This window comes from Setaria viridis, chromosome 2 (assembly GCF_005286985.2).
Source record: "Setaria viridis chromosome 2, Setaria_viridis_v4.0, whole genome shotgun sequence".
Taxonomy (NCBI): domain Eukaryota; kingdom Viridiplantae; phylum Streptophyta; class Magnoliopsida; order Poales; family Poaceae; genus Setaria; species Setaria viridis.
In genome coordinates, this window is record NC_048264.2 from 46,872,894 (window position 1) to 46,892,722 (window position 19,829).

At 49.4% G+C, this 19,829-nt stretch overlaps 2 protein-coding genes across 2 annotated transcripts; both read left to right on the plus strand.

Annotated features, from left to right (window-relative positions):
• The first annotated feature begins 660 nt into the window (after positions 1-660).
• Positions 661-1,990, plus strand: LOC117843344 (uncharacterized). Its single transcript, XM_034723917.2, has one exon. It carries the CDS (start codon positions 832-834, stop codon positions 1,609-1,611), a length of 780 nt encoding a protein of 259 aa, XP_034579808.1. The 5' UTR covers positions 661-831; the 3' UTR covers positions 1,612-1,990.
• A 12,488-nt stretch (positions 1,991-14,478) lies between these two features.
• On the plus strand, positions 14,479-18,987 carry LOC117845115 (alpha-galactosidase 3). The gene is made up of 15 exons (XM_034726032.2): positions 14,479-14,787; positions 14,935-14,993; positions 15,355-15,411; positions 15,519-15,553; positions 15,787-15,890; positions 16,007-16,079; positions 16,262-16,320; positions 16,430-16,495; positions 16,604-16,687; positions 16,785-16,849; positions 16,919-17,001; positions 17,726-17,816; positions 18,034-18,092; positions 18,335-18,475; positions 18,600-18,987. The coding sequence occupies exons 1-15, from the start codon at positions 14,576-14,578 to the stop codon at positions 18,705-18,707; spliced, it is 1,296 nt and encodes a 431-aa protein (XP_034581923.1). The 5' UTR covers positions 14,479-14,575; the 3' UTR covers positions 18,708-18,987.
• Positions 18,988-19,829: the final 842 nt, after the last annotated feature.

A 19,829-nucleotide genomic window follows, 5' to 3' on the forward strand; every position in this document is an offset into this window, starting at 1 on the left:
AGACGGCCTGACCAGGTACTCGGACTAATCCAAGAGGATATCTGTTTGCATCGTCAGGCCTGTGGGAAACCTCTGATCGAGGCAGAACTCAATTTATCTTAATTATTTATGTTGTTTCGTGTTGTTACGGTTAGCATTCGTGAGACTTATCCTTTTTATGTAATCGCAAACTAGATGTAACTTGAACTCTCTTCTTCTTGAATGAAAGGCAGCTCCTGCCATTGAAGGTTTCAAAAAAAAAAAAAAGCTGTTCTGAATCACTGTGCTGTCTGCATCCTCCTCAACAGTCACCTTTGGGCTGGGACCCTCTCCCTCCCGGGTCTTCAGTCCCCGGACCTTTCTGTGGTCCAGTGTCCCTTCCCTTTCCAGAGCCCAGATTACGCAGATCGTCTGAATTTCAAACAATTTGACTTTGTGCTTTTTTTGCATGTTTGTCTCATGAATCCATGTCGGGGGCAGTTCGAGAGATCATACGCTTCGCTGGTAATTCATGAGCACGCATTTCAACTTCACTGTACAGACACAATCTGAACCCCACATGCACAATTGTAAATGACAACAATGTCTGTTCGGAAGGTGACCGAGGATGCAGATGCACTGTAATCCTTTTGCATATCAGCCAAGACAGACACCGGCCGTGCCACTGCCAACACCACGACAGAAGCATTCTGGTAAGCTAGCTGCAGCCCGCGCTTTCCCCACCGCCACTTTCTCCGGCTCCCACCCGCGGCAAACTTTTCCGCCATAAAAAGTGCCTCGGCGCACGGCGCGGCAGCTCCTAGCTCCACACTCCCCTGCTGCCAGTGCCAGCCAGTGCAACACGAGCAGAGGATGAGCTCGTGGTTCTACAAGTTGCGGCACAAGAGGGGCGGCGCCGCGATCGCGGGTGGCGAGCCCGACGACGTCGCCAAGCCGGTGGCGCCGGCGCCGAGCCCCTGCTCCCCGAACAGGGCGTCCTACTACGTCCCGAGCAGGGAGCGCGTCCTCCCGCCGCCGCGCCCGGCTAGGGAGGACAACCCCAGGCTCCGGGACACCCACTTCCCGCGCAGCCCGCAGCCGAGCGACATCGTCTTCGACGTCGTCGCCCGCCGCGACGACCACCGCTTCAAGCCCATGCCGGAGCTCAAGCTGCGGCCCATCCTCACCAGGCACGGCGCGGCCTCGGCGGACAGCACTAGCGCGGCCGCGTCGCCCACGGCCAGGGTGCGCCCGCGGTTCCACGTGAGGCCGCCGCCGAGCCGCAGGCGGAAGGCGGCCGCGCTGCCGACCGCGGAGGTGGAGGAGAAGGAGGAGGCCTGCGCGCGGCGGAGTCGGCGGCGGCGGCGGAGCGCCTCCAGGCTCCGGCCGTGGATGTACGAGAGCCTGGTGGTGGTGAAGGATTCGGCGGACCCCGAGGAGGACTTCCTGGAGAGCATGGCGGAGATGATCGCCGCGAACGGCGTTCGGTCGCCGCGGGGCCTGGAGGAGCTGCTCGCGTGCTACCTCGCGCTCAACGCGCCCGACCACCACTGCGCCATCGTCGCCGCGTTCCGGCGCGCGTGGGTGCACCTGCACTCCGTGCCGCCGCCGCCGGCGAGGGGACGCTGCATGCACGAATCGCGATTGATCTAGCTAGCTACTTTACTTCGCCGATCGCTGCACGCAAAAGCAAAGATTGCGACGTGCCTGTTGCTGTGTATAGTGTGGTATGATCCGGGGCGCGCGCCCTCGCTCGCGCGTTCATGTGAAAACATTGTGGTGTGCTACGGGGGCTATGATCAGGGTTCTTGCACAGATCACAAGACCGGTTGACTCGTTTTTTTCCTGCGTGGGAACCTCATTCTTGTTCGGCTTTTTATGTTGTTGCTGCAAAGCTGATGAAGGATCCATCGATCGTTGCCGCCTTTACAGATCAGGGCAGAACAAGTTGCGTCAGAAAAATGGATTGGCTCGTCTTTTCCTTTTCCTTTTTGAACAGCAGCTAATGAACAAGGAATTGCGTGTTAGATGATATTCTTAGTGTTGCATCCTGATTGTGGAAAATTTCTTCGAGAGAGAAATATGTAACGACAGAGATCTTGTGCTCCTGGAAGTAATATCATAACTTGCACGAGGTGAGCAGTATCGCGTACAACAACTTCTGGATCGGTGGATATCTGTTCTTGGAATCTGACAGCACTTCGCTTACGAAGTAGACGGGCCAACACATGGTCTGGTTTCGGTCTTTCAACCACAATCACCGTGTTGACAATGTGGGTAGTCGCGGCGATGTAAAGCAACAAGTTTTCGTTGGGGTTTGCCACCGTGAGGACAAGTGGATTTGATAAAAAAAAGTCCTTCAAGTTGTAGAGCTTGATCTGCCTCCTCGGTCCATTGAAACTTGTCTTGCCGCTTGAGTAGTTTGTAGAAGGGTAGACCCCGTTCTCGAAGCCTTGAGATGAATCTGTTGAGGGCCGCCATGCATCAGTTAGCTTCTGGACCTGATGGGGCATGCATATCAGTGATGGCGGAGATTTTCTTGGGGTTAACTTCAATGCCTTGGTGACTAATAATGAATCCGAGTAGTTTCCCGAAAGGCACGCCGAAGACGCACTTTGTAGGGTTGAGCTTCCACCGGAACTCTCGCAGACTTGCGAAAATTTCTTCTAGATCCGCAATCACGTCGTCGAGATTTCTGGGCTTCACGACCACGTCATCCACGTACGCCTTGATGTTGCGATGTAGCTGCTTCTTGAAGAACTCTTGGATGGCCCGTTGATACGTCTTGCCGGCGTTCTTCAACCCAAAAGACATTGCCGTGTACCAAAAGGCTCCGTATAGGGTGATGAATGTGGTCTTGATCTGGTCTTCCTCTTTGAGAGCTATCTAGTAATACCCAGAATAGTAATCAAGGAAATAGAGGAGGACGCATCCAGCTGTGGAGCTCGAAAGGATCCTTTGGACAGTGCTTGTTGAGGTCTGTATAGTCGACATACATCCTCCACTCGTTGTTATTTTTCTTTCGCACTAGGATGGGATTGTCAAGCCACTCTGAATGATAGACTTTTTTTATGAAGCCCGCCACGAGTAGTTTGACCAGCTCTTTCTTGATGGCTTCCCTTCTATCTTGAACGAATCATCATAGGCATTACCTTTTTGTTGTAGCTTTTAGATTCATGTTGAGTGAGTGCTCGGTCAGCTCCCTGGGCACCCCCGCTATGTCTGCTAGTTTCCATGCGAAGATATAAATAGGAAGCTGACAAGCAAGCTTTCCTATTTATGATCCAGCCCTATGCCAATCAGGACTGTCTTGGAGCTATCACCAGTCTCAAGGTCAATAGTTTTGATGTTTACTTCACTTGCCGACTTGACCTTGGTTGCCCCCGAATTCTTTTCTGGAATCTCGAGTTTTGACGGGGACAGTTTCTTGGATGCGGTGAAGACTTGCATTATTGAGTTTGGTACTTGGGTAGTTCCTGCTAGCTCCACTGCTTTTGTGTTGCAGTCGTATGACCCCTTCATGTCTCTGTGCAGGGAGAGTACTCACTTGGGTCCCGGTATCTTGAGTACTAAGTACACGTAGTGTGGGATGGTCATGAATTTGGCCAATGCTGGTCTTCTGAGGATGACGTGGTACGATGTTTCAAAGTCCGCTACCTTGAACCGGATGTATTCTATCCGGTAGAGTTTTTTGATCCCAAAGGTAACTGGCAAAACCACCCATCCAAGGAGTACAACCGCGTTTCCTTGGACGATCCCATAGAACGAAGAGTTTGTCGGGGTGAGCATATCGGTGATGTCGAGGCCCATTGTGACGGAACACCTCAGATTAACTCAACTAAAGCATGGTTAAGTCGCTTAACACGCGATCCTCATACCTTAATCGAGTTAACTCGATGTGCCGTCAAATTTCATCCAATTTAACCACTTGAAGGGACCGAGTTAGCACAACCCACACGAAGGTGAGTGGTTCCAGAGAATACAACAGATCCACCATTGGTTTAACAGTGTATTACATACTAGTTAAAATCAGAGTTTTACAAAGGTTGAAAGAAAACAATAGAAGGCAAAAGCACGGCGGAAGCTAATCGTCGGGGTCGGATGTCCCTGGTGAGGCCAGCCAGGACATCAGTGATCCCATTCCCCGCCGTCCGAGGAAGGATCCCACTCGACCGTCCAACCCGGAGGGAGCTGGGCGGCCAAGTGCTAGCAGCAAGCTCTGAAGTTGCAACTTCACCTGAAAAGAGAAGCCACAAACAAGACTGAGCTTCTAAGCTCAACAAGACTTAACCGACCGGTGGGAAAAGCTATTCCACCACTTCTAGACATGCAAGGCTCTTTGGCTGAGGGGTTTGTTTGCCTAAAAGCGCTATGTTAGATCCTTATTTTCAAATTTTAGCTCAGATTCTAAGTTCATTAACCAGTCTATGTTGGCAACTTATACTAAGCAAGCATACATCCAACTTTATGTATATAAGCTCATCATCAAGATCATGTCATCATCAGACTTCTTCATTACTCAGTGTAGCATTGCGATCAAGCAGTCTCAAACTGTGAGAGGTAGACGAATCGATTCGAGTTCTTTAACCATGCATGGTGAACCTAACCTCACGACATCCGTGCACCACCGAGGGTCGCTTCCTGTGTCGGCCTTCCCCATCAATTCCCTAACCCGTGTCGGGTCCACTTCCTTTCGTGCAAGGTTCCACAGATCCGGCCTCTGCCGTTGTGTGACCACACTTGCCACCACGTGCGGCCGCAGGGGAACTTCGTTCCAAGGACAGTGGAGCGACCGCTCACGTCCAGGTTCAATCAGGTACTAGGCTTCCCCATCCCATACTGGGTATGAGATTAGTACTTTCAAACACTTGATCACGAGCACCACCACTGTCGGGCCTTAACAGGTTCAATAAACAGACGGGGCGATCAGCCGACCACCAAAAGAGTTAACCAAAACCCTGCCCCGTCCATCGTCCTTATAGTTGTAACAGAAGGAAAACAACCAACTCCTATAACTCGCGAGTGACAGGAAATCACTTGGCTTTTACCGATTCCTATTTAAGTATTGCAACTACTCGACCCAACAGACTAGTGTTCAGATCAAAGGAACTATATCGTGCATCTAGGGTTGCAAACAACTCCTATACGTAAATGCACATTCATAAGAAGGAAGGCATGTGCAAGTTTAGAAAGTTAGGTTCATGCTCCGGGGCTTGCTTTCAAGCGGGGTGGAGGTGAACTGGTCTTCAGCGGGGGCTGCTTTGGCTTCTGGGATAGGCGGCTCAGCTACAGATCCGTCTTCAGACGCCGGATGAAGCTCGTAGGTGCCGTCGGTGAGATGTATCTCTATATGAATGCAAATGCAGGAGTTAGCATATAGACGGTTATTTCAACAACACTTGCAAGTTTAAGCTCAGACACTTGTAGCAAAGCTACAGAAAAGGTGGGGGAGTTCAACTTTAGTTGGTGGAGAACAGGATAAAAGGGTCGGATGGAGGTAAACTTGTGATCTGACCCTTAAAGTTCATGAATAACTGTGCCGGGGTCCTTAGACTTAACACAGAGAAGTCCCCGATATTTTACACAGATGCCCTCGGGTCAAGGGAAAAGATACAGCCGAGCCTTCGGGCAAGACGGATAGGGGTCGACGAACAGACAAGGTCGGGCGAGACGGAAAAAGGGGTCGGGCGCTTACCTTCAGGTCTACTGGTGAAACTTTGGGGTCAGGAAGGACCAGACTTGGGTGGAAGACTAAAGCACTAAGGCTTGGGTGGCGGCGAGGTTTGACGGTGCTCCGGCGGCGGCGGAGCTTCTTGTGGGTGACAAGAGAGCTTTAACACAGCGCAGAGGAGCAGACGGCTGGTGGGTTGGGGAGAAGTGGGTTTGAGTGGAGAGGGAAACTTTTCGAGATTTCAGCGGAAGTGCTCAGGTGCTCTCAGAGTATGGGCGGCGAAACAGCGACGGCGAAGGAACTCCGGTGGGACTCTGGTATTCCCTTTTATAGCTGCGGGGAAGAGAGAGATTTCGGGCAGCACGAAGATCGGGAAGAGAAAGGATGAAGTGCGCTGCCATGGCGGTGATTGAGCGGCGATGGGCGACGGAACAGAGCTTCGGAGACAGGGTCTTCGGCCATTGGGCACTGGAGACAAGGCGGCGCAGGCGCGGTTTTGCCGGGATTTAGATTTGGCGAAGGCGAGCGTAGTCTGGTCGCGTCGAGCGGCGGATTTGACTGGGGTGTGACAGGAAGAAAGGCGCCACAAGCGAGGTTGCAGCAGGCGAAGTGACAGGGCGAGCGGTGGCGCGGGCGAGCGCGAAATAGCGGATTGTCGGGGCATAATACTGGCAAGACGGAAAAAGGAGCTGTCGCGGTCGGAATCGTGGTTGGCGAGAGCGGAATCGTCGTGGAGCGAGTTCGTGGGCGACGTGACTGTGGAGAGGCGGAAAAGCCGAAGGTCATCGGGGCTTGCAGCCGGGGATCCGGGCGAGATGATGGGCGCGGGTCGCAAGGCGGTCTGACGCAGCAGCGGCAAAACTCTGCCACTGCGGCGACGGGGCACCTTGGCGCGGCTCGCGTGGGCGCGAGCGAGACGAGGCGAGGCAGAAAGCGTTGCAGAGGGCTTCCGCTGTGATTGGGGGGAAGGGCGTGTTGATCCATCCTGTCGCGGCCGGTGACTGGGCGAGGCGGTGGGCGTCGGAGGGATCAAGCCACGCGGCGGGGAAGATTTGAAGCGGGCGCATGCTGCTCGGGCGCGTCTGCCTCGGGAGATCCGGGGAGAAAGATTGCGGGTCCACCAGTCAATCTCGGTTGTTCCACAGCTCCAAGATTGAAAAGAACACTGCCTTTAGGGACTTAGAAAGGATCCAGAGGTTTTGGTTGGGTTCTCAGGGGTCGGGGCTGAGAACCGGATTTGAGCGCTCATGCTCGGGAAGAGCTGAGACAGCGGGATTAGGGACTCGGATTAAGATTAACTCGGCTGATCAACCAGGGTCGTTACACCCATCTTCTTCAGTGTCTTGGCGAACAGGAAGTTGAGACCGCTGCCGCTGTCGATGAGTACTTTGGTAAGTGTGGAGCTAGCGACAACCAGGTCCAGGACGAGGGGATATCGTTGTGGGTCTGAAAAACTAGTCCACTGGTCCTTCCTGGAGAAGGTAATTGGCACCTCAGACCATTTGAGGAACGTTGGCGTCGCAAGTTCAATGGACATTAGCTCTCGAAGAGTGAGCTCTGGGGACCACTTAGTAGCAGTACCCGTGGTTCCACCGAAAATGACGTTGTCGGTGTTGGATGGGTTCTGAAATTTGCCATTGTCACCATCGTCTTTGTCTTCCTTGGTCTTGCTTTTGTCTTTGGTGCCAGATGGCTGTGGCAGTTTCTTGATGATTTTGCGTAGACTGAAACAATCAGACACAGAGTGCTTGTGGTATGTGTGCCATTGGCATTGTTTCTTCAGGAGCTCATTAAATGACGGTATGTCTTGGTTCTTGCCGCCACCCTTCTTAGACGACCGCGAGATTGCTGCGATAGTATTGTTTGGCTTGCGCTTGCGGTTGTGACTTCCCGAGTAGTTATTTCGGTTGTCATTGTTAGGGCGATCATTGCGGTTCTTATCATTGCATTGACCATTGTTCTAATTGTTGTTGTGCTGACCCTTGTTGTGATTGGATTCGAACCTTGCGATCTCCCTATCTTCTTCATCTGCCCATATTTGTACCATAATTTTGAGAGATTTGACATCAGCAGGGTGTCTTCTACCGAATTTTTGAAATATCCGGCGGTCGTGGAGGCCATTTTGGAAGCAGTCAAGGACGTTGCGCTCCGTGACATCCACAATTGTGGCCTTCTTGTCGAAAAAGCGATGTAAGTAGCTCCGCAGGATTTTGCCTTCTTGTTGGTTGACTTGAGACAAGTCGATCATGTTACCAGGACATTGCATTGCCTCTGCGTAGTTGTTGGTGAGCGCCACCTTGAGGTCCTTTCACGAGTCAATGGAGTTCTTGTCCAACGATTCGAGCCATTTGAGTGACACACCTCTATGCAGATAGGGAAGTAGATGACTTTGGTGTCGTCGTTTTCCTGAGCTACTTGTACTGACAGTGAGTAGCATTGGAGCTATTGGATTAGGTCTTACTTTCCATCATACTTGGTGATGCCCGAGGGTTTGAACTTTTCGGGTAGAGTTGTCCTCCTCACACGTCTGGAGAAGGCGGGGAACCCGTTAGTATCATCTCCTGGATGTTCGACTTCTTGCTCGCGCTCACGCCGTCGTCCATCGATGATGGTACGGGCGTCGCGACTAGCGTTGGTCTTGTTGCGGAGGTCTCCTATTGGGCGTTCAGGTTCTGGGTTAGTCCCACGGTGGCCTCGACCTCCTGAGGGTCCTTCCCAACTACCTTCGGCTCTAGCTTGGCTTGGTCTGGCACCGCCGAGATGACTTGGTCTGGACGGAGGGCTTCTATGGCTACTGCCATGTTGACTTCGCTGGAATGTGGTGCGTTGGACTAACTATATCCGATTCTGCTGATCAAGTTGTTCGTACGCGAGTTCTGCTAGTTCAGCCAACTGCCTAGTGTATTTGTTGTGGGGCATTGCGAGGGTAATGAGATCAATAGACGCGATGATAGCCAAGGGAGTACGATGGTGAGACGTTTGAACTGCTTCAAAGGCGTTATCCAGGTTCTAGATTGGTAGGTCTGCTGCAAGATAGTGGCGGCGCTCTGCTCTTGTGGTGTTTCTTTCTCGTCGTCAAGTTCTTTGAGCTTCGATCTCTTCTCAGACAATGTTGGTGGTGAGCTCATCCTGCGAGACGTCATCTAGGTGATGCTCGTGTCACGGGTTTATTTCCCGTTGCTCTTTTTCTTCGTCCTCTTGTCCAGCAATGACGGGGAAGAGTTCTCGTTCTGGAAAGTGGCTTCCCGAGCTTAAAATAATAACCTCCGCGATGTCGCTTTCCTCGTAGATGGGTGACAGAGGAGCTCCCTCCTGGTACGGGAGAGTGTCGGGGAAGGCAACGAGGCGCGAATCATTGTCCTTAGCAAGAGCGGTTGGCTTCATGTTGGGCCAGTGCACGAATCTGCCTTGGGGAGTTGATGTGATTACCAGGCCCTATTGTGGACCTAATAAAGGAATCTCCTCGTCCCAATCTGAGTAGTAATCCGAGTAGTAGTCGAGGTCCTCGACCGCATCTGTATCGGATTGTGATTTGGACAGGGCCGCCTGATAAACAGCGGTCACGTTGTGAAGTCTGAACGGGAATCGATTCTGGTGGTAATTCGACTCGCACGATGGCTTATACGCCGGCTTGTGAAAGTCAATCCGACTGCTGGAAGAAGTCGAGTTGTACTCGGACTCGTCCCCCCAGCCTCTGACTAGGTCAGAAATTGAAAATTCGTCGAAATTCTCGACGAGTTCCTCCAGAGCTTGGCGTTGGAGCTTTATGGTCTGCTGCTTCTTCTCTGGGGTCGGCGCAATGTGGCATCAGAAATTTCCAGCACCGTCTGCGATGCATGCCCAGGAGTCGAAGACGAACGTTGCGCCTGCTTCGAACACGACAATCGGCTTGATGATGACCTGTGCCATCGAGTTCGCAAGTGGATTCTAGGCAAGATCACCTACCTAGCACATCAGCTGTCGGTGTTTAGACTCGGTAACCTACTGAGGGGGTGCTCAAGGTAGTGTTTTGGTTAGTGAGGCTCGTCGAGATTAGGAACTTGAATTTAAACGCAGACACACGATTTAGATAGGTTCAAACCGCTAGATTGCATAATACCCTATATCCTATGTGTTGGTTGGATTGAATTAACTTGGAGGGGGTTCCTACCTCACCTTATATGTTGGTTGGTTACAATAATACTAGTCGGAGTTCTACTCTTATTACGACGAGTACTTTCCTGATCCTGACTTTCTATATAGACCACGCCGTCCTGCGTCATAATTTTCATGTTACATACGTCTCAGTGTCTAGCTTCATATTTAAAACTATCTAAATTTTCTGGTGGAATCATAGATGTACATACGGAATTTCTTTTACGTTTGTTACTTGGGAAGTACCGGACGCACGTCGCGTCTCGATTCGCACGTGTGCTTTCCGACTAGTTTCCAGATTTTCTTTCTTTGCCTGTGTCCTTCTCTTGAACGATTTTTTTTTGATGTGTCCAAAAGGTGACTAGTTGAGTACTATTCAGCCTGAATATAAAAATAGAGGGAAATCTATTTGCCACTCAGTGCTAGAAAACGTTTTTTCCCCCCTAAGGAGAGATGTCTTCTAGTGAGGTTCTTGTTGTTCACCTTCGGCATTCAGGGTTAAATGGACCTGGAGCTCTGTCATTGCTCCCTTCAAGTACCCGGCACTTGAGAAACTCTTGCACGATGGATGCTAACGAACACTGATCTCAATCAACAAGATACAATTACAGTTCAGTAAACAACGAGTTGTGTAAACAAGATCAACACTACAAAACAGCAACAGAAGAGAAACCTGGTCCAAGTTAACCACGACACGTCCGTACTTGCAAACAGGGAATCCGGTGGCAGTCCAAGAGGGAGGACAGGTCGTTCTCAGCCGGAGCCCGGAGGCTACTAGGCGAGCCCCCCATGCTTCTTCAGGTGAAATGGACGTGTCTGTATGTCTTCAGTTATCCACTGGTCGGCCTGCTCCTCGACTCGAGAGTAGCCAGGGGCCTGGCCTCCTCCTGCTGCACTGTTGCCGTAGCGCACTGTTGAGCTCACTGCTGTCACCCGTGCCACACTCCACAGCAACGCCACGTCCACAAGCGCTGTCGTCCTCGTCTGCTTGGTGGCCAGGCCAGGTGACGGTCGATGCGGAGGTCTCACTCTCACCGTGCAATTTGCAATGCAACTAGAGGAAGAGACGCCGCCCAGAAAATCCTCGTGTCACGTAGCAAGAAGATGGAGCCGAGCAGAGGCACCCCGTGGCCGTGGGGGCAAGGGCATCTCGCATTGCGTCTGCTCTGCGCCGGCCGCGCGCAGAAAGGAGAAAGGATGGGCGATCCTGGCCTGCAGCTGCCGCGATGCCAATGGGCCCGTCCTCCTTTCTTTCGGATGGATGGATGGTGGCAGCAATGATCAGGGCTGACCTTTAGCTAGCCTTTAGGGAGGTGGAGCATTGGTAGACAAGAAAATGCAGCCATGGAGCCTACTACAGTAGGTGGAACTGCAGACGATCAGCAACCCAACCCAAAAGCTTTCAGTGGACTAACAAAGGAAAATGTTACCACACAAAAGTTAGTGTGGGAGCTTGCAGTGTCTGTTGCAATTTGCGTGCCTTTCGTCAGAGTTGGTAAGTTCATCACTGGAAGTTTTAGCATGTCAGACTCTGAAATTGCTCGCACTGGTACTCTGGTAGGGAGGCCAACGCACGCAGACAGGTAGAGGGGGAGGGATATACAGATGGCGAGAAGAGGACAGGCGCAACGTACAAAGATTTCGCCATCTCGTCTCGCCCAGGGGCCGTCAGGTTTGGCAGCGCTGCGGCCGCTGCAACCCTTACTCTGCGCTCGTGATGATGGACTTGACTGATGGTGAAGTCGCCGATGGGGACACAGACGGAGCCCGCCGGGGGCAAGTTTCAATTGCCCTGCAAAGAATGTCTCGCTTTCAGTTTCAGAAAATCGATGGAGGGAGCAAAGTATTGTTGCGGTAGGTCTCGCCGTAATGCCATTTGATTGGATTCCATTCAAGGCGCCTGACGTTCCTTCTTCGTTTTTGTGTCAGGTGGAGCAGCAGGAGCTAAGCGGAGCAGTGGTTTCGTTAATCTTTTTTTCTTCTTCCTGAGAACAGGTTACCGACCGGTTCGAGATCGAGAGGTAGGCGGCGGGCTTGTTAATTTTGGTCCATTCATAAGCCCATGCATAGTGTTGAGCACGTCGAATTCGACCTTCTTATATTATGTTGATTCTGGGCCTCTATTGTATGACAATTACGGATACTTGGGCCAATATGTATCGACACGAACGATAAGGCCCAGCACATGCGGCGGCGCAGTCGTCGCTGCATCACCAAGGTCATCCGTAGCACACGTATCACCGCCGCCCTAATTCGATCTCACCTCCGCGTCGACTCTTCCCATGGACGACGAACTGCTCAGGATCCCTCCACCTATCCACACTGAGGATCCGGCTTCTCCTCCTCCTGCGTCGATCCTCCTCGACTCGTACGGCTACCTCAGCTGTCGCGTCAACGGCACCACCGCCGAGGGCTTCACGAGGGGCGGCGAGAGCGTCCTCGTCACCTTCTGGGCGGCCACCCATCCGTGGTTCGGCGATTTGCCCACAGCCCTCTACTCGGAGGACGACCTCGTCCTGCTCCGCCTCCCCATCCGCCGTCAGGACGACCGCCTCCACGCTGACTACTTCGTCCACCAGGCCGGCACCAACAACAACCCGCCGTCACTTAAGCTGTTACCGCCCATCCCGCGCGGCGTCAGTTTCTCCGACCGCGAGATTGTGCTCTTGCGTTGCCGCGACCAAGACACGTTCTACTTCGCCCTGCTTCATACTTCGCTCAAAGTTTGGTGGCTGCAACAAAGAAAACGAAGATTTCAGATACTGGTTCGGGGAACAACAACTGGGAGGAGGACTGCGCCTTCAATTTTTCTGAGGTCCCAGTGGATAGCCCCAAGATTGCCCAAATGCTGCCTATTCTGAAACAGGTTAAAAATACGAAGCTAACCTTGAAGGGACTCCGCCGTGCAGGTTACCCTGCTCTGAGGGCTTGCATGAGGCTGATGTTGTTTACATCATGCACCAACCTGATCTCGATAATAAGGACAAGGCATCGGTGATTGCAGTTGATATGAGGAACAAGACTCTAAAAGATGTGGCTTATTTTGGTTCTGGAAGGCCTCTGGGTTACAATTTTACATACCTTCAAAGTGGGGTCTCCAAGCATATGAGCAATTAATTGGTCCTCCTCAGGTAAACTGTACGGGCAGCAGAAGTAGTAGATGCTTTCATGTTGATTCGTTATCTGATTTATTGTTTTCCCATTAATTATTTGTCTCTGGATGGTTAATATTATTATTGCATCTGCGTTGATAAAATCATACTATCCTTTATTTACATTTCCATCCACTACGTACATCTAGTACAATATATGGAGCAATGTTTTCTTTTGGTTTGGCGGACATGCTTGCTACATAATCTTTGGTTTTGCTGTTTAGGTTTCATTTGTTCCCATTGTTGGAACCAAAATTATTTCCATATAACACACAAAATAAGCAAAGGGATAAGCTAGATTATTTCATCGGTCTGCTGTCTTCTTGGAGAGAAACTACACGGTTACTGGTGGTCCTAGAAAATGACTACCATTCTTTTCAAGTTCCTGAAACTGGTTTCTTGAGGAGAATACTCATGACTCATGAATCGGAAAAGGAGACATCAGTGCATTGTTGATTCTGCTGTGACAAAGTGCAGAACAGTTTTGCTTGTCCACTCCGATCCGTGTTTATCAATCGAGCTATAGCTTGCGAGCCTTTTACTTATACATGTAACTTGTACGAGTAAATAATTGTTAGTTTGTGCACCAAGGCATTTTTTTAAAAAACTAATTGAGATTCTTGTACGCCAAACAGGTCGTCGGGGAGTAATTTTGTGCAAGCGGGGGCAAACGCCGCTTCGGGCATGGGCGCGTGAAGCCACAGCGTACATGCATAGCACGAACAAGAGCCCGTGCACACATCACTGGCGTGGAAGGCACACCTTCCCTCGTGGCGATGCTGATCGACGGTCAGGCGTAGCCGTACACGCGTCCCACGCTGCCGTGCACGTCCGTCCGAAGATGTAATCGGTAGCTCGGTCATTCTAATTGAAGAGTCAAAACATTACAAATTTGACAAAATTTATATAATAAAGTAATTAAATAAGTACAATTAATTTCTTCATTAAATATATTTTTATAGTATATTTATTCGGTGCTATAAATATTCGTTTGAATAGTTTGACTCTTTAGAAAGTTGGAATGAATTACATGTTGTGTGCCGCATGTACGTCGTAGTCAGCTGCAGCACGGTCCATCCGTTAGCCGATCAAAACGGCCAAGGCCAAGTGGCCAACAATACGAAATCAAAATTAGTCCTTCTCAAAGTTTCTGCAAAGAACTAGAAAAGGAAATGTTTATGTACATGACATGGGAAATTTTGTCAACTAAAATAAGTTTTTGGGATTGAGATTTGATCCGATCAGCGAGTCAAATCAGCAATTAAGAAAAGGTTAGCCATCGGATGAGCAGGACAATATATTATGTTCAGCAGACGTCCCTGTCCGATCGGATAATGCAGGTCTGCTGCCATGCCACGTGTCGCATCCTTTTCCTCTAATCCTCTGTAGATATAAATATCTTTTGTTTACAGATAGACCGAAAGATAATAAAAAGGTCTATAAATGCACGCAGACCAACGTGTCCATGTCACGTGGGCCCTGATACTTGACACAGCCACCGACGGATGGGCCCATATTTTCGCTATCCTTCCCTTCCCGTAGCTCCACTCCGCTGCTCGCTGCCTGCCTCGCATCGGCGTCACAAAACTCTGACAGGCCCGCACAGCACAGATCAACCGCCGCTTTGAATTCGGGGGCAGGAAGGCATCGCCGAGCCGAGATGGAGCCGGTGGCTCGCCTCCCGCTCCCGCTCCTCACCGTCTCCGCCCTCCTGCTCCTCCTCTCGCCGCCGCCGCCGGCGGCAGACGCGAGGGTGCCGCCGCCGCCGCGCATCCAGCCGCTCGCCACCGCCACGCTGCGCCGCCTCTACGACACCTCCAACTACGGCAAGCTGCAGCTCAACAACGGCCTCGCCCTCACCCCGCAGATGGGGTAATCGCTCTGCTCATCTTCCTCCTCCGCTCTGCTCCCCGCACCGCTCCCGACTGCAGTTGCTGCTCCGCCTCGCGCTTGTGCTGGCGTCTTCGCGCTCTCCCGTTGGGTGATTATGATTAATCCGTTTCTTCGTTTCGAGTGCAGGTGGAACAGCTGGAATTTCTTCGCCTGCAACATCAACGAGACGGTCATCCGCGAGACAGGTTCCACCGCGGGCTCCATCTCCTCCTCATTTCTCGCTTGTCAAATCCGCAGTTCGGCTACTCTAGTTTTTCAATTGTTGCAAAATGCCTCCTTCAAAAAAAAAATTGTTGCAAAATCTAAGCCCAATTCGTAGTGTTTCCTTATTTGGTGCGCCGCCCACTGCTCGAAGTAGATTTAGGTAGGTGAAGGATTGCTGTTGGATAGACGTGTGGGATTAATGAGGTTCACTGTTCAAGTGGCATGTTTGCAGGCAAGACCTAGTGTTTGCGTGTAAATTGTAATAGGGGCAAATGCCTTCTCTAAAGCAGAGTTTGCTCAGACGTGTAACTAAAGTGTATTTCCCCTGTTGTTGTGGAACAGCTGACGCGCTGGTGTCGACGGGACTGGCCGAATTGGGCTACAACTATGTAAATATTGGTATACCACTTGGTTCAATTCGGGGATTGTTGCCTCTTCGAACTTCTTCCTTTTTTTTTAAAAAAAATTCTTATCTCTTGTTTGTTGCTTCATGCTTGCTTCCTCAGATGACTGCTGGTCCTATGTGAAAAGAGGAAAGAAGGTACCGGGCATCATCGCTGCTTTCAATCCATGGTTTTCCAAATTCTCTGTCAATTTGCATTTGGATACATGTGCTTAACTTGAATTGCTAGTTAGCGTGTGATGGTTGAAGATTTGGTTAAATTATTTCTGCTGTGGCAAATATGGGATGGGTCAATACTCTAGCTCACTTATTTCATAAACAGTTTACCCCTACAGCTTCTGATAGGCCTTTCTTGTAATTGTAACTTGCAGGATCAATTGCTACCTGATCCAAAGACTTTCCCTTCAGGCATCAAAGCTCTTGCAGACTATGTGCACGGAAAAGGTTTAAAACTTGGCATATACTCAGATGCTGGGTAAGTGATCGTCTCAATTATAGATGTTAAAATTCCGGATTCTGTTTGCTAGTTAATTTAGCATCAACAACAATGATTCAGGTGATGGGAAAAACATAACAATCTAAATCTTTCAGGAAATTTACTTGTCAAGTTCGACCTGGATCACTCTATCATGAAAATGATGATGCCATGCTCTTTGCTTCATGGGTATGGCCAACAAGCATTCACTAAACTATTGATGTATAAATAGTTGCTGCACAACAATACTGATTTGAAGTGTTAATATCAACCTACCTATTTGCGCCATGCAGATTTGAACTATGCTAAACTGTATTTAAACTTGAAGCTACTGTACTAATACATGAATATGGAAATTATTTTTTGTTCAGGGTGTTGACTACCTGAAGTATGACAACTGCTACAATTTGGGAATAAAGCCTCAGAAAAGGTAAGGAGACCCACATGCCTTCACTTAGTGTTGACCAGAGTTTAGAACACATATCACCTTAGCATGATGTGGCTGTGCTAAAGTTTGTTTCATGGTGTCATATTCGTAGATATCCTCCTATGCGGGATGCTCTTAATTCAACTGGCCGCCAAATATTCTACTCTTTGTGTGAGTGGTAAGCCTCTTTCCTTTGGGCGGAAACTACAGTTTACATGTCATGCTCAATTTCTAAGCTTGTTGAATTCAGATGTGTGTAATGTTCTATCATGCTATTCTGTCTTAGGGGTGAGTATGATCCAGCACTGTGGGCTGGAAAAGTTGGCAATAGTTGGCGTACGACAGGTGACATAACGGATACATGGAAAAGGTGACATGCTCTTTCCAGGAAAAAGAGAGAGAGAGATAACATTAGCTATGTTGATGTGATCTCAAACTGACTTATATATGTATCTGGTGAAAACAAGCATGACAGACATTGCTGATAAGAATAACAAGTGGGCATCATATGCTGGACCTGGTGGTTGGAATGGTAATTAGGCTTTCAAAAGATTTTAAAAGTGGGCGTCATATATTGTTATTGAATCTCTGTTTTTCTCAGACCCAGATATGCTGGAGGTAGGGAATGGTGGCATGACCTTTGCTGAGTATCGCTCACATTTTAGCATCTGGGCTCTCATGAAGGTAAGCTTTTCATGAAGATTGGACCAATGTTTTGTCGGTTACATTTGATTACTACTTCAATCATTAATAGGGTACTTGGGTAGAGGCCAAACTGAACAGTCTTGTAAAACAAAAAATGTAATTTTCATTGCTCAAAATCTCAGACTTTATGTATCTGACTCATGTCTTGTACTGCTGTTCTTATTACACCATGTTTTTAGTGATCACACCATAATATCAATAATATATCTGGACGTTTTCTTCAGCTTGTAATATTAATCATTTAACAAATGATTACAAAGATAAAAATGCTATGTTAGTTTTTTTTTAAAAAAAAACTAGACCAGAGGGAGAAGAGCCTCTCTTGGGCTTTGTTATGGAAATAAACCTAGCCCACAGCCGGCCTAGAAAAGTCCCAAAGGCCGGCCTGACAGCCATGAACTTTTTTTCCAGCCAGCAGTACCTACTTAGGGCCAGCAGCGCCTGGGTGTATTTGATTTGGTGCGAGCCAACGGTTGACCTTTTTTTTTTGTGCATGACCGGGGTTTGAACCCTGGCGTGTTGGCACAACTACTGGGTGTCCAACTACTGCACTATTCGTCCGTCTGCTAATAAATGTGATATAAGTTTTATTACTTGTGTCAATTCTCCACTTCCTGATATTTCCTTCCAATTTGGAAAAAGGTGATCTTCTAATGCGTTAGTTTCTAGCAGTTCCTTGGATTGACATATTGTTATGTATCAGGCCCCTCTATTAATTGGCTGTGATGTCAGAAATATGACTTCAGAAACATTGGAAATATTGAGCAACAAAGAAGTTATTCAAGTAAACCAAGGTATTATTCTGAGTCCTTTTTCAGAGAGTACATGTTATCCTGGATTAGCATCATAGGCTATTAAAATAAAATTTTACAAAGTAACTGATTACATTATTCTTTTCTGCATAAAATTTAACAACATATCATTTCTGGCAACACGGCAGAACAGTTTGAGTTGATAATGTTTATTTAACCATGTAAACTGTTGAGTTTTCATGTGTTCTATTTTCTGTAGATCCTCTTGGAGTTCAAGGAAGAAGAATTTTAGGAGAAGGAAAATATGGATGCCGCGAGGTGATTTAACTGTCAATTTCCAGTTTATGTGAGGCTATGTTTTAGCCATAGGGTTTGTTCTATGTATAAGGTTCTCATAAATACGATAATCCTGGTCTAGTAAGTACAAGTTTTTCGGGTAGAGTAGTTGTTTCATGCATTCATGGAATCGGGCTATCAGAAATGAAACTTGTTAGCACTGTTTCGAATTTCGGTGCATCAGGATGTCAGACTCACAATGTAACTCGTGTTGTGTTTTGCAGGTGTGGGCTGGCCCCCTGTCTGGAAATCGGCTTGCTGTTGCTTTATGGAACCGTTGTTCGGAGGCTGCTAATATTACAATGAAATTGCCAGCAGTAGGCCTTGACGGGTCAGCTGCCTATTCCGTCAGAGATCTGTGGAAGGTATGACAAATAGTTTCAATGGTTATTGGGTGATAAATTCAGATCACCTCTTTATTACTTTGATGAAGCACACGGGTCAACTGAAATCAGTTCTCGTTGGAATTTGTTTTTTTTTCCTTTTCAGCACGAAACTCTCTCAGAAAATGTTATTGGAACTTTCGGCGCTCCAGTTGACGTGCATGACACCAAGATGTACATTTTCTCTCCGGCCGTCAGTGTAGCTTCAATTTGATGGGAACGGGTGAAGGCTGGACGACAGCACGCTTTATCCCAGTATATATTACGGCAATAAACACCATCAGTGTTCCACTCCGCCTTGTTTCCCAACCTGGGGAGTACATACAAAGTGGGCCATGTAAAGTTTCATTAGCAGCCTGGGTGTAAATCTGCTGGCGTCGGGAGTCTCGCCGCCATTTTTCAGTTGTGTGCTGTACATGATGTTGTAAGGTTGGTTTTCTTCTTGTACGTGGCTCAGCCGTTGGCACATTACTCTCGAATGTGTTACTGCGTCATCTGCTGAATTCGAACCACAGGGCGTAGGGACTTGCGTAAAAATTTATCCTTTTTAATGGAAAAAGATTTGTTCCACTTGAACCTAGAGAGGTTTGATGGGCTGTTCGGGTCTCGAGTGTCTCCCTCTCGCTCACAACCCAGAGCGGGCCGCGTCCTCGAACCCCGCATTCTGTGGGCCGGTCATTTCGGACCACCAGAGTGTGTGTTGTGCATGGTAACCGAGGAAGCAGGCCGTCGGCCTACCCCAAGTATCTCTCAACCACCCGCCCGCCGGAGTGCACGCCAACACATCCGGATCCATCAGGTCTAGCCAACGGTGGTCGGTGGCAATCGCTTCGGCCGTGAACTCCGTCGGCGTGGACGAGCCCGGTGGCATGGCCGGGGCCACGTCTCGGGAACGACGAGCAGGCGTGCGAATGCGATCGACGTGCCGCCGGCGCGGAGCAAGTCGGTCGTTTGGTCGCGCGCCGGGGTAGCGCAGCAGGTTTCAACTTGATGGTGGCGCACTGGCGCCTCCGCTCCGGCTCCCACGCGGCCGCGGACTTACGAGGCTTACGGCAGGCTCGCTCTTTAGACCGGAACACGGCGACGACGAGTCATTTTGCATCGCAGCGTCTCAGCCTCTCAGGTCAGTTCTCGCCCCCTCTTTTCTTAGCACACCCACGCTGCAGTTCCTACTTCCTACTCTGCACTGCTATGAGATTGCAATGCTTCTTCGGATCTCCCAAAAATACGCCTGATATCCACAACACTAGAGTCTCCATCTAGAGCATGCCATGATAAAGCTATGCATCCTTATCCGATAAAACAAATGATAGAGTTATGCATGGAAGCAAGAAAA